We start from the raw sequence: 12,848 nt of genomic DNA, 5'->3' as shown, positions 1-12,848 counted from the left end.
TTAAAACTAGATTTTATAATTTTTTGATTTTTTTTGCTTGAAATTATTTTTTTTATTTTTATTTTTTTGATATGATGGTGTTAAAAATATTTTTTAAAAATAAAAAATATTATTTTTATATTTTTCAGAATAAAAAATACTTTTAAAAATAATTATCATTAAACTCTCAATTATTCAAATTATTGGTAAGGTAATCACTAAATAGTTTTATAATTTTTTTATTGTTTTGATGTGTTAGTATTAAAAATAATTTTTAAAAATAAAAAATATTATTTTTATATTTTTCAGAATAAAAAATACTTTTAAAAATAATTATTATTAAACTCTCAAACATTACCTAAACACTTGTTTAGTATTATAGTTTATTTATTTTTTAATTAAAAATATATCAAAATATTTTTAAAAATTTATTTTACACTCCCACATTAAAATTATAAAAAAATATTAATCTAATTTTTTTCAAATGAAGCACAATTTTAATACACACTTAAACGCAATTTCTAAGTGTAGTCCTAAACAGTCACTAGAATATTGACACCAGAAACGAACTGTTGATGGTGGTCAATTGTGGCGGGAAAACCTGGTGGGAAAATAAAGGCAAGATATATTTTTTAGTTATTTTAATTTTCAACACGGAGGCAAAGCAAATAAATTTGGTATTTCGTGGCTGATTGGACACCACCGACGGAAGGTAGCGCCTTCCCCGCTCGTGGGCCCCGCATATGAATTTCGGGTTTCCGTTACGTTTCCCTTCTGCCGTTTCCCTTTTCCTTTTTCCGTCCCGTTTGCTTTTGTAGTTTATTCTTAAAAGAAAAAAACTTTTGTTGTCTCTGCGATAGATAAAATTACCAAATACCATTTTTCCTTTGAGATTTTTTCATTTCCTTAAACAAAAAAAAAAAAACACAACTCTCCCTTGTTCTATTTCATTCATAGACGACTATAGAAAGAAACATGGACGGTGGTAAAATAGACCTGTTATTTTATAGTTTAGTTTTTTTCTTATTTATTTTTTTGTGTTTTTATTGTGCCTATAATAATTATTTTTTTTATAAATTACTATGTAACTTGGTCTATTTTATACTCATAAAAATATAAACTGTAATTTTTAAAAACATCAAAAATAAATATAAAACAACTAAACTATAAAAAAATAATTAATGGGAATTTCCCAACTATTTTTAAACTAGTTAAAGTCAATCTACTTACATTAGGAATCAATCATTATTAGTCATTGTAAATCAATCAAAATCAATTATGCTATAGTTTATTTATTTATTTTCGATTGCAGTTAGGGTTGGTTTCTATATAGCCATTATATGACAAGGTAATTTCCATATCCAATGTAAAATATTACTGTATCTATGCTAAAATCAAAACTTAAGATATATCTGTAGATGAAACTAATTGAATATAAACAGGCTCCTTCTCTCCGAAAAATCAAAGAAATTATTTTTCTCCTTGACACCTAATCGAATCATTAAAGGTTTGTTTTGCATAACTTTAATCATTTGAATCCATACCAGAGACGAATAACAAAGTATATATTAATTGCCACTCCACCTTATGTTTTTTTAAAATTCAATTCTTAACTAAATTGCATTGAATTATGTCTAGGAATCTCAACAGGACCTACACTTGATAAAGAAACATCTCGAAAATGAAAATCCCCGAGGCCAAGGAAGCGTTCCGAGCTTCTGTTTTTTAAAGTATTTCAAAAATATATTTAACTTGAAAAAAGTTTTAATTTTATTTGTTTAATAATTTTAACATGTTAATAAAAAGATAAAGATATTCTAATATATTTTTAAATAAAAGATATTAATGCAAAGCATCATGCACTAGAATATTAAATACATACTAAAAAAATAATTAAACAAAGTTATATTCTACCCAAAGAATTACTGAATAATTTTCTTCCGAGAATTATTTTTCTCGATCACATCATGATTCTTCAATTGAAAATAACAAGAATACAGGAAGGCACGTATCCCAATTCCTGCCTCACAAGAACCCCAATTTCTATATCTTCTTGTTCCATTCCTGTGTTTAGTCATTCGAAGATTAAAAAAAAACCAACTCCAAATTCAAAAACACCACAGCACTGGGAGGAAGGTCAATTCCGTCATTTCAAGTCGCACTCCCACTAGCCTCGCCTCTGGCAACAAGTCAAACAGTCAAACTCTCTTGAATAAACAATCCAATCCAAAACCGCTATTAAGGAAGTGCTTTTATGCATGATTAAAGACACTATCTTCTCTTTCTCACGTGTCGACCTCCTACTGGTCCATTCTCTCTCGTCGGGATTCATGGTTACACAACCAATAAACAAAGCCAGGAGTCACTCTCACTCTCTCTCTCTCTCTCCCATACAAACACAATACTCTCTCTCTCTAAAAACTGTGTTTTTTCTCCTACAAAAATCCCTAAATTTCACTACCACATCTCTCCCCTCGTCCCGCAAAACATTCACTGCCTTGCTCTGCAATGCACGATCTTCATTTCGAGTTTTGAAACTCGAATTCTGACTCACTGAGTTGTTTATAGATACAGTATTCATTATTAATAATGTTCGAGACAATGGAGAGTTCAGTCAATGGAGGAGGAGTTGGAGGAGGGTTTTCTCACTTACAGAGCTGTGGTGACAGCAGTGAAGAAGAGCTTTCTGTGCTGCCACGTCATACTAAAGTGGTAGTTACTGGAAATAACCGTACCAAGTCGGTGCTTGTGGGTCTTCAAGGTGTTGTCAAGAAGGCTGTTGGGCTTGGCGGGTGGCATTGGCTGGTAAATTTTTCGACTTTTTTTTTTTGGGTTTTAAGAATCCAGGAAAATGGGTTTTTTATGTACTGTCATCTGTGGTTTGGTTTGCTTTTGATTGGTAGTTTCTTTTGCAATGCAGGTCAATCTAATGGTTTTGGGTCTGGATTTTGTGTTAATGTGATACTATTTTATTGACCACTTGCTTTAATTTTTCATTTTCTTATTACAGAAGATAAAATTGTGGAGAATGAATGCTTAAATGTCAAACTTTGCAAGAATTAAGGCGTTTTATGGTAATTGGAAGCTATAACTAAGGGGTTCAGGAAATGGGTTGTCATTACATGTGGGTTTTTACTCATGGATCTGGTGTTTTGACGGGCCTTTTGTAATGTGGGACTTGAAATGTATGATTTTTGAGGTTTTTAGGTTTATTTTGATTGTTTTGGTGTTCTTTGTCTGCTTTGGATTGCTTCTTAACTTTGCATGATGGGGCTATGCCGGGGGATATTGTTTTGATTCATTTTTTAATGATACTCTTTTGGTTATGCAAAAAAAATAAATGAATAAAAAAATTCAGAAATTATCTGAATTCACTGGGACTAAATAATTTATTAGATTCCGTAAGTCTCTTGCATGCTTGTTTTTTCAGGCTTCTTTTAACATCTTCTGAAACTTGTTTTGCTTCCTGGGTTACTGATGGAATTCCCTAATTTTTCCTTCGAATACCCCTTCCATTTGTTTAACTAGTGTCTGTATTTGATATATACCTCTCAATTTTTGACTGCTGAAATTTGAAACATCTTTCGATGCGGGCGGAAGACAATAAAGCTGGTTTTTTAAAGAATGTTCCACTCCACTTTAGGTCATATCCTTCAAACGTTTTATCACTCTCTTTAACTGGTTTTTTTATTATTGGAAAAAAAAAGATTTGGTATTTGTTCCCATTTTCTGCTGTGGTTTGTTGTTTCTTTTTGCTTAGTGAAGCATTTTACCTTGGGTGAATTGCTTATCATGATATTTTTAGTATAATGATCAGGAAAGTCTAAAATATTTATCTTTGCCTAAACTCCAAAATGGAACTTATTTTATTTACTTCACTGCTTCATTTCAACCGCATCTTGACTTTTGCTCTCTGCTGATGTCTACCAACTTGTCTATGAATCAGTTTATCACCTGTATGGTGTCATTCCAGGCATTTGCTTTGTTCTGATATCTTTGATTCTCTCATCAATAAAAATACAGGTCCTGACAAATGGCATAGAAGTCAAGCTACAGAGGAATGCCCTTAGTGTGATTGAGGCTCCCACGGGCAATGAGGATGATGATGATCTGGAATTTGATAATGTGCAATGGAATGGATTGGATATGGGTGAGCTTGGTTAGTAAATCTCTCTTCATAAATAATGTCTTCTGATAAATTTTAGTGCGACTTGTTTTAGCAGAGCTCTGTTAAAAGTTGTGGAAACAATACCTAGTATTCAACAGAAAATAATCCATCAATCTCATGATTACCTTGCACTGCTGTGCTGGTTCATGCTATTTGCACCCATGTTTCTTCATAAACTTTCTTAATTGATACCTGTGTCCTTTCCAATCGTCTTGGTAAAAAACGTATGGCATTGGTTAGGGGAATCCTTAGTCTTTTCGGTGTAGTTAAATGTTTGCTTGGACTCTTACCATAGGTTCGTAATAGTATACGACTATATGCTATTATTAGTGAAAGGGGTAAAGTTTGGCACATAGGATCCATTCTGTCTCCCACCTTTTACTTTTTCACTATTGCTAAAAGCTCCCCTGTATCAGTTCTTTTTCTTTTGGTTGGGGCCACCTCCCTTTTAATTTTTGTTTTTTGTCACTCCTAATTTTCCAGCATCCTATGACACCCAAAAGTCCCATAGATCAAGGAATCGGACTCATAAATCAACAGGATCATCTCACAAGACTATGAGCAGGTCTCTTTCTTGTGACTCGCAGTCTAAGGGCTCTGTCTCCACACCTCGTGGGACCACGGTAAATAAAAGTTTACTTAGTACTTCTATTCACTTTTTTTTTTCTCCTTTCATGATCTGATTTTAACAAGAAATAACTACAGAAATGTATTAATATCTTTTTCTTATCGACTCTTCTCACTAAATAAGGTTGACCTCAGCAAGTTGGAGATGGCTGCTCTGTGGAGATATTGGCGGCATTTTAATCTTGTGAGTGTTTTTTTTTTTTAGAGGGAAACTTGAACAATTAACTCAATGCATTCTGTAGCATGCCCAACTTAATTAACATCATGAATTTTTCAAGGTGGATGCCATCCCCAACCCTTCTAAGGAGCAACTGATTGATGTTGTTCAGAGGCATTTTATGTCGCAGGTACTTGAATAGTTGGACAATTCATGCATGGTTTTCTGGTAGTTATTTCCTCGTGGTTTACTATCATATATATATATATATATTCATCGATTTAAATGTATTGTATGGGACTGAGAATTAGATGCTTTTAGGAAAAAAATAAAATTGGTAGGCAAGTATATTTGATAGACATTTTGCTCGTATTTTCGTAGTAGTTGCTGGCTGAACTGGAGATTTGAAAAGCTCTTGCTTCTCTGAAACACTAGTGTTCCTGGGTTCAATTATCAGGATTTATTTTCCCTTTTTTTGAAACACAAGGGTTTGTAATGGAAGGTTACTAATAGGTTTCGAGTTTTTATACAATCATAATCTGAACATTATGTCTTGTGTTGGTGCAGCAAATGGACGAGTTGCAGGTCATTGTGGGATTTGTTCAGGCTGCGAAAAGACTGAAGACCGTCTGCAAATGACCCTGAGACAGGGATATCTGAGTTTCTTTGTCCATGCTAACAGATACTTGGTACTTGAATACACCCCCCCGCCGTGTAACATATGTATCCCTGGCTTGCTTATCATCGTATCTATCACTAGGTTAGTATTTTACCCTGTCAGAGCTATAGAGGTTCCTTCTTTTTGTTAGTGTAGCCTATGTAGATATATGTAAAAACTGGTGAGGTGACTGGACCTCTAAGAAGGAAGTCCCTGTGCTGTCTTCTAAGCTTGGTTTAATTAATGTACTGCTGACTTTGAGGGAAATGGGTTTTCCGAAAGTGTATATATTCTTGGATCTTTGTTGGCCAATTTGATGTCCTCGTGTCAGGGGTCCTGTGCTTCATTAATGATAATCTGGTTAATATTGAAGATGAAATGGGAGCTGTCGCTTTAGATTTGGAAACTTTTAATTGGCCATGGAAAGCGGGGTCCACGGTGAATATTTTTTAAAGTGAAGAAAACCCTTAACAAATCTCCACTAGCTAGGTCAACAAAGAAGTAATTAGCTAATAATTAAAGGGGTAATTGCACTACAAGCATGTCTACTCTTCAAGTTTTTCTCGACGGATCACGTGGATTTTTATTTTTTTTCGAGACCACCAATCAAGTTCTTCTGTTGAGCTTCCGTCAATTTGCTTTTGTTATCCAGATTTCCATGTAACAATTTTGGAGCATACTTTCCCTCCCAAATGATGTACTGTTTCTAAGCATTTTAACAAATGGATTATTCATACTTCAAAAGAAGCATTTTGCATTAAATTGGCAGGGCTTCAGACCACTCTTAAGTCTTATCCATGACATGTTTTAATTTCATCTTCAAACATTATTCTCACTTCATTTATATACAAAATAGCTGCACTGAAGCATTTCTACAAGCATGTCATGTACATTGTTAGTTGTCTTAAACCCTATAACACATGTACGCAGATTGCCCCTAACACGATACTATGCCGATTACCCACAATACTTGTTGCTAGGTTTATCCAATCGTCATAACATGGAACTTACTGCACCTCCCTCCACAATAATCTGTTTCCATGATCGAAATCCGCGTCAACAGTATTTAAAAAAAGAAGATAAAGAAAGGCGATTCATAAACCCGTAACCAAATAGTTCTACTATTTCTCCTGCTCCTTTACAATTCGGCTTTAATCTGATCGATTTTCTCAACAAGCGAGGGATGATGACTCTGCTTCTTTCACATAATGGGGGGTCAATCCAAATGGAAATGTTACAGCCTCCATTTTTCTTCAAATGGGCACACAGCTTGAAATTGTTAATGGTCAACTTTTCATCCGTTCAATTGAAAGATTGGAAAATGAGGGATGGAAGGAATGGAAGCCTACTCGAAAACGCTCCAACTCATCTGGGAGGGAAAGTTCCCTCCAAAAAAGAAAAGGGTAAAATCATTATTCAGTATTTATTGGCAATACTGTATGAAATTGATGTATTCAGATGGAAAAAAAATATTAAAATCCATGTACTTAATTGAGAGAGAATGAAAAGTTAATGTCGTAACTATCCCAAACGTAGGGGGAAGGTACTGCCAAGCGCCATCCATTCCCTTGCCGAGGGCCAGAGGCAGTGAACGTCATTTTCAATTCGATTAAAATACATGGCTGTGGCTGTGCTAGCATGCTGTTGATTGGAGAAGGGTCCTTTTCTAGGCCTCGGAAGAAGTTCAGACATGATCTTACGTATCGGAACGGGACCCGTGTGGTTATTAGGACTATTTTATTGTCGGTATAGAGGACTGATCAAGGGATGAGATTTCCTGAACCCCTTGCTTTCGATGATTCCTGTGTGTGTTTAAATACACTGCTTTATCGTCTACAGGTCTACCCTCTCTCTTTCCAGAGCTCAGCTTCGTACCAATTTGCTTTGGGCCATGATCTGTGATAGATTTTGGTCACATTAACAGTGAGTTCGATGGAAAACTGTTGCCCTATTTGTATTTTCCGAAACTAAAATGATAAAAGTTCCAAGGATATAGCATGGGATAGAAAAATAATTGCAAAATGGCATATTTTTATTTAACCGCTAATAAAAACTGCGGTTCAGATGATGAAAACCACGGTTGAATTATCAAACCGCTGAAGAAAATAGCGGTTGCATCTTTCGTTTCCATGTCCATCATATTCGTAGATGTTCTTGCTTCCTCGCTGCTTTCTAACACAAGTTCCTAATTTTCTTGGACCCCGCGTTGATTGAAACACACATCATTTTTTTTTCTTTCCTTGATAAAAGGTAACATGGACGAGAGATGGAAAAGTAGCACTAACATGCATGTTGGATGAGCTCGAAAGCCGATGGTTCCACCTGATTTTCAAAGCAAGGCTTCAAAAATTCTACCCCGGCACACTAAGAAGCAAGACAATACCAGCAAATTCTTTCTTCTTCATCTTCTTCTTCATAGTCCTTATGATCAAACTTTATTCAACAGATTAAACCCCACAATACATTTCTTTTTCCCCTTTTGACAATTACATTTATTTCCACAGCATGGCAAGCTTAGTTTGATTATTGGAGCAACGGCTACACCAAACTGTTTTGACTGGTTTTTGCTATTATATTTTCAATCAGAGAAAATTATCTAGGTTGATCTTTGCCAATACATGCTCCAGGTAATAATCTTTCAGTGTTACGTCGACAAATCAAGCAAAAAAAAAAAAAAAACAAAAACTCTTGAGAAAACAAGAAAATAACATATATAGATACGAGAAAGAAAGGGGTTAAGAAATAAAAAGAGACGAGAGAAGAGGCAATCGCTAAGAGACTGAAAGCTTTACTGAACTTGAAGATTTGGTTATCGGTGAGGTGATTGATAATTTTTTTTAATTAATGTTAGATACTCAAATTAATTTATGTATATTTTAATTAATTTTATGAATTTTAAAATTAATAATTATATAAACGTTTATAGCATGAGACAACTCAAAGCTGATCGATCATTATTGTTCGGAGAGGAGGGAAATATCAAAGAGAAAGAGAGAGTAGAAAATGTGGTTATAATAAAAGGAGTCAATCTATGCGGGGTCCAAGAAGGTTATGAATTCTTACCGGAAAGGTGCAAGGATTAAGGATTAGGAAGAAAGCAAGAAAACTAAAAACACAACCGTAGTTTTTATCAGCAGTTTATTAATTTAATCATAATTTTTATTAACAATTTATTAATTCAAGCATGATTTCTATTAGTGATTATATAAAATTATATTATTTTTCAATTACTTTTTATATAGTATATCCTCGTAGCTTTAGTTTCGCCCGAAAAACCCTGCGGGGAAGGAAATGAATTAATGGTGTAATTAAACGCCTGAGGTTCATGTCAGGCAAACCCATGGAATAGAAGTTGACGACGACATGGCATAGATGCTAATTGCTGAAGGAAGTTTGATGCCGTAATGTTAAAGTTTCGGAACTCCCTTCATCTTTGGATTCCCTGCAGATTCTGGGCGTATATTTGACACAACTGAAGCCTCAAATTTCACACCTAGTCTCGTAATCAGCTATCTATTTTTTTAAATAAAAAAATAGCATTTTTTTTCTTTATAAAAAAAATGAAGAGCTAGATTTTAAAATGTGGCTAAATTTGATAAAAATTAAAATAACATCTTTGGAAAGCATGGTATCTAATTTTTCAGGGAGAGGAAAGGGCAAAAAATAAAAAAATAAAAAAAGAAATCATAAATACATTAAAACCTCGATGATAATAATTTCAATATTTTTAGTAACTAGACCACTCATTATCTTTAAATAATTTACTTTATTTATGTTTATTATTATTAATGACTTTATTTGATGTTTAATTTATCTAGTTATAATTTTTTTAAATGATACTAAAAGTGTCATCATCAAATCTTACATGTGACTATAATTTCTCATTTTTTTTTTAATTTTCCTATTCTCTCTCCTCTTTCTTCTGTCTTACGATTAAACTAAGATTTTTAGCAAACTATTTTATTTTACTTTCTTATTTATTATCTATGCCAGTTTACCGAAACATTTTTTAAAATTATGATAGAGAGGAAAACAAAGCTCGCCATGATTGTTTTCAATAAAGGACTATAAATAACAGACTCGAACAGGTTAACCCTCCCAACTCACAACCGGATCTTGAGCCGGGAGGACCTTATAAATATGGATTAATGCATTCCACCTACAAAATTGTCAAATGGACATCGTTATGTTCCTTTTATTCAAGTTTTTCCCTTTCCCCGTCGATTATTGATTTTTAACTGGGCTAGAGGGTTAGAGCGTAACTAGAGGAAGCCTTTGATTCATGACCTCAGGCCTCAACATCTTCTATATCTTTCACTGGGCTGACCAGAGCACTGGCGACAAGCAGGCTCTCGAGCATTGTCCATTAAGAACCCTTAAGCAGAATGAAGTCCTCATGGTATTCTCGGAAGGGTTTTGTGTTAGTTTTCTTATTTTCCATGGGAGAACAATGTGAAGTGAGTTTTTCTTTGCTCGACAATGGAGACTATCAGCACGGTATGCGTTAGCGCAAGTAATTAAGAGCCGAGAATACTAGGGTATCCCGGACACGATTCTTGTCTCTAGATGGCTTGCAAATTCCTAACCCTTGCAACCATCATGTAGTCCTTCCAAAAAAAAGCGAGCAAATTGGGCCCTCAATGATCAAGTAATGGCATCACCGATCACAAACAGTTCCAAGCAATGGGGATCTGTGTGTCCAATCTATATAGTTTCAGATGGGCTAGAAGTTGTTTGATAGAGGGGTTAGCCTAGGCCTAAAATCGAAGTAGGTTAGTTGGACTAACTCTGGGAATAAGGCCCATTTGTCCCAGATCATGTCAAAGTTTAGTTTGTCCCTTCTTTTAGTTTTTAAAGGAGGTGGTGCTGGGCAAGTTGGCCCAATGTATGGAAGGCCTGGTTGTAAAAAGCTTCCTAACTTTAATTAGAAAACAAACACCATCCAGAAAAAAAAATCCTTGATTTTCTATCCTAAACAAAATGATTTTTTAAATTTATTCCAAACAATAAGGATTTATGAAAAATTCCATGAAAATAATCTAAATCCATCTCTTTCTCTATAACTCTTAATAATAATAATTATATAAAAAACCCATCTTCATTGTATTGTTGGTTTAGTTTGAATTTTGATTTGAGTGGTGGTTGTTAATGATGAAGTTTAATTAGAAAGATACATGAATATTTCTTTTCATATTTATCTCTTTTTTTCTCATTAGAAGAGAAAAGGGGAGGAATCAGAAAGATTTTTAAAGGTTTTTTCCAATCAATTTCTCGATAAAACCGAAAAGATAGATACTTTCAAAAAACCATATTATTTAGGATGAAAAATGAAAGAATTTTTGGTGTTTTTGCCAAAACTGGGGGGATTTTTCGTTTTTACAATTCAGCATAAATGGGACATAACACATCGTTTTCTTTTGTTCTTCACGTCCTCGCCTGTCTTTTATGTTTATAGCGATGATGAATCCAGTTCCCATCACAGTAATATGATACTCTTAACTAATTATGAAGTGCAAGCGCCTATATCGAGAATGCAAGAATGGAGAGTTTCATCAGCGGCATTTTCACCGTGGAAGGAGGAAATTCCGACCATAAAAAACAGGAACAATTGTTGTAATTTCTTTACCTTTCAATCAGTCTTCAAAGTCGTAGTAGTTTTGGTCACGACAGTCGATTATTTTTGCATATATCCAGGCTACATGGCGCTGTCAAACATTTTCCGCCCCGAGAACAAGGGTTCTTCCTATCATTTATTGCCGTTAGTTTCCACAATTCCATCGTCTCTACTCTTGGAAAAGTCCCCATGATTGAGTTTTCCACGACATCACTCACTATTGCGATCAAGAACACTACAAAAGATTCCAACCCTTTTTGGTCAAAGATTCAATTTGATCCCACAACGTGGAAGTTCTTTGTTATCAATCAATCAGCCACGATGAGGGACTTTTCTTTTACAGCTTTTCTCCAACTCAAATTAAGTAACTTTTGTTTTCATGTAATGACTGGATGTAATTTGGTCAAAAGATTTAAATAAAAACATTTCTTTTTGGCTGCCTTTTCCTCAAACATTGGTCAATGGAATATTTATCATGGTATTTTAATATAAAAAAACATTATTATTAAACACAGCCTCACCTAGAGAGTAAAGCAGGTGATTTGACGACTTGACACTGTAAGTTAATTCAATAATTCTCTATCCCAAACATCTAAGTTGGATTTCATATTGAATTAGAAGAGAATTAACTTGACGGGTCAATACATTGATTAAGATATGATTTGATTTGATTTTTTTAAACAGTATTATTTTGGATTGAGAAGGATTATAAAGCGGGTCAAATTTTATAACTATAATGGAAAGCGCTGTTGTCGGCAAGCTCTACTGAGAAAAAACAAAAGTGGGGAAAATTTGAAAGGATCGGCCATTTCAACTCAATAATACTCACTCTCTGTTCTCCATCACTTAATTTAAAGCAAATACATGGATTGTGCAGCTAATATTCCTGGTTCAAATATTGAGTTTTCAATTATCTTCAATGGAATTGCTGAGGTCTCAAAGATGGTGAGGTCCTAGTAACTTGTTTCAGTGAACGTTCCGATTGTTTTCGGCTGAGTTTGCAGTCAAAATTGGAGGAGCAAGTTACACGAACCTATCGATTTCAGGCAATTTGTATTTGACCGTAGCTACGCTCTCATAGGATTTATGACCCCTTGATTTATGCAAGAGCTAGTCTTAGGACTTCTGTGGCTGCAAAATGCCAAAATGTTTTCTCGAGTATTTCGGGAGATAATGAGAGGAATCCCCTTGATTATCTCTGTTCTTTTTTACCATTAAAATAATATTTATTTAAAATACTTCTTTTAGAAAATAATTAACTAATCTCTTTAGTTTTAAATCCTTAATATTGGATCGCTATATATTAGTATTCCTTTAAAATTTACTTTTTTTGTGAGTTATTTTCTATAATTTAATTGTTTTTTAGTCTTTCAACAAAACTAACTCATGATTTTAAAATTGATAAGCACACAAATTATAAAAAACACAATGATCAAGTAAAACTTATTTTATTTATCTAATTTTTAAGTTTTGAAAAAACCACAAAAAAATATCTTCCGTTAATTGTTAATCAGTGTTTTTTAAATATGAAATTTGCAAAAAAATAAAATAGAAACTCAATCTCAAAATAAACATTTCACACTAGCTTCTCAAGAATTCAAACTTCAATTTTTTCTCTTTCAACCAACAATACATACTATCACTG

At 33.8% G+C, this 12,848-nt stretch overlaps 1 protein-coding gene and 1 long non-coding RNA gene across 5 annotated transcripts; one reads left to right on the top strand and one right to left on the bottom strand.

Annotated features, from left to right (window-relative positions):
- Positions 1-2,336: 2,336 nt before the first annotated feature.
- On the top strand, positions 2,337-5,907 carry LOC105130536 (histone deacetylase complex subunit). Of its 4 annotated transcripts, none has more exons than XM_011033108.1 (6): positions 2,337-2,784; positions 4,003-4,129; positions 4,631-4,770; positions 4,896-4,958; positions 5,053-5,121; positions 5,499-5,907. In XM_011033108.1, exons 1-6 carry the CDS (start codon positions 2,569-2,571, stop codon positions 5,568-5,570), a joined length of 687 nt encoding a protein of 228 aa, XP_011031410.1. In that variant the 5' UTR covers positions 2,337-2,568; the 3' UTR covers positions 5,571-5,907. The 4 variants fall into 4 exon arrangements, with proteins under 4 accessions (XP_011031410.1, XP_011031418.1, XP_011031402.1 ...); XM_011033116.1 differs by having other exon boundaries at positions 2,338-2,784; positions 4,899-4,958; XM_011033100.1 differs by having other exon boundaries at positions 2,339-2,784; positions 4,003-4,138; positions 4,899-4,958.
- LOC105130530 (uncharacterized) lies at positions 4,615-5,003 on the bottom strand. The gene is made up of 2 exons (XR_843253.1): positions 4,896-5,003; positions 4,615-4,770 (listed from the first exon to the last, which is right to left on the bottom strand). It is a non-coding gene; the product is annotated as an uncharacterized LOC105130530 (long non-coding RNA).
- Positions 5,908-12,848: the final 6,941 nt, after the last annotated feature.

Source organism: Populus euphratica, unplaced genomic scaffold (genome assembly GCF_000495115.2).
Source record: "Populus euphratica unplaced genomic scaffold, PopEup_1.0 scaffold2.1, whole genome shotgun sequence".
Taxonomy (NCBI): domain Eukaryota; kingdom Viridiplantae; phylum Streptophyta; class Magnoliopsida; order Malpighiales; family Salicaceae; genus Populus; species Populus euphratica.
This window is presented reverse-complemented; position numbering and strand designations above follow the sequence as displayed.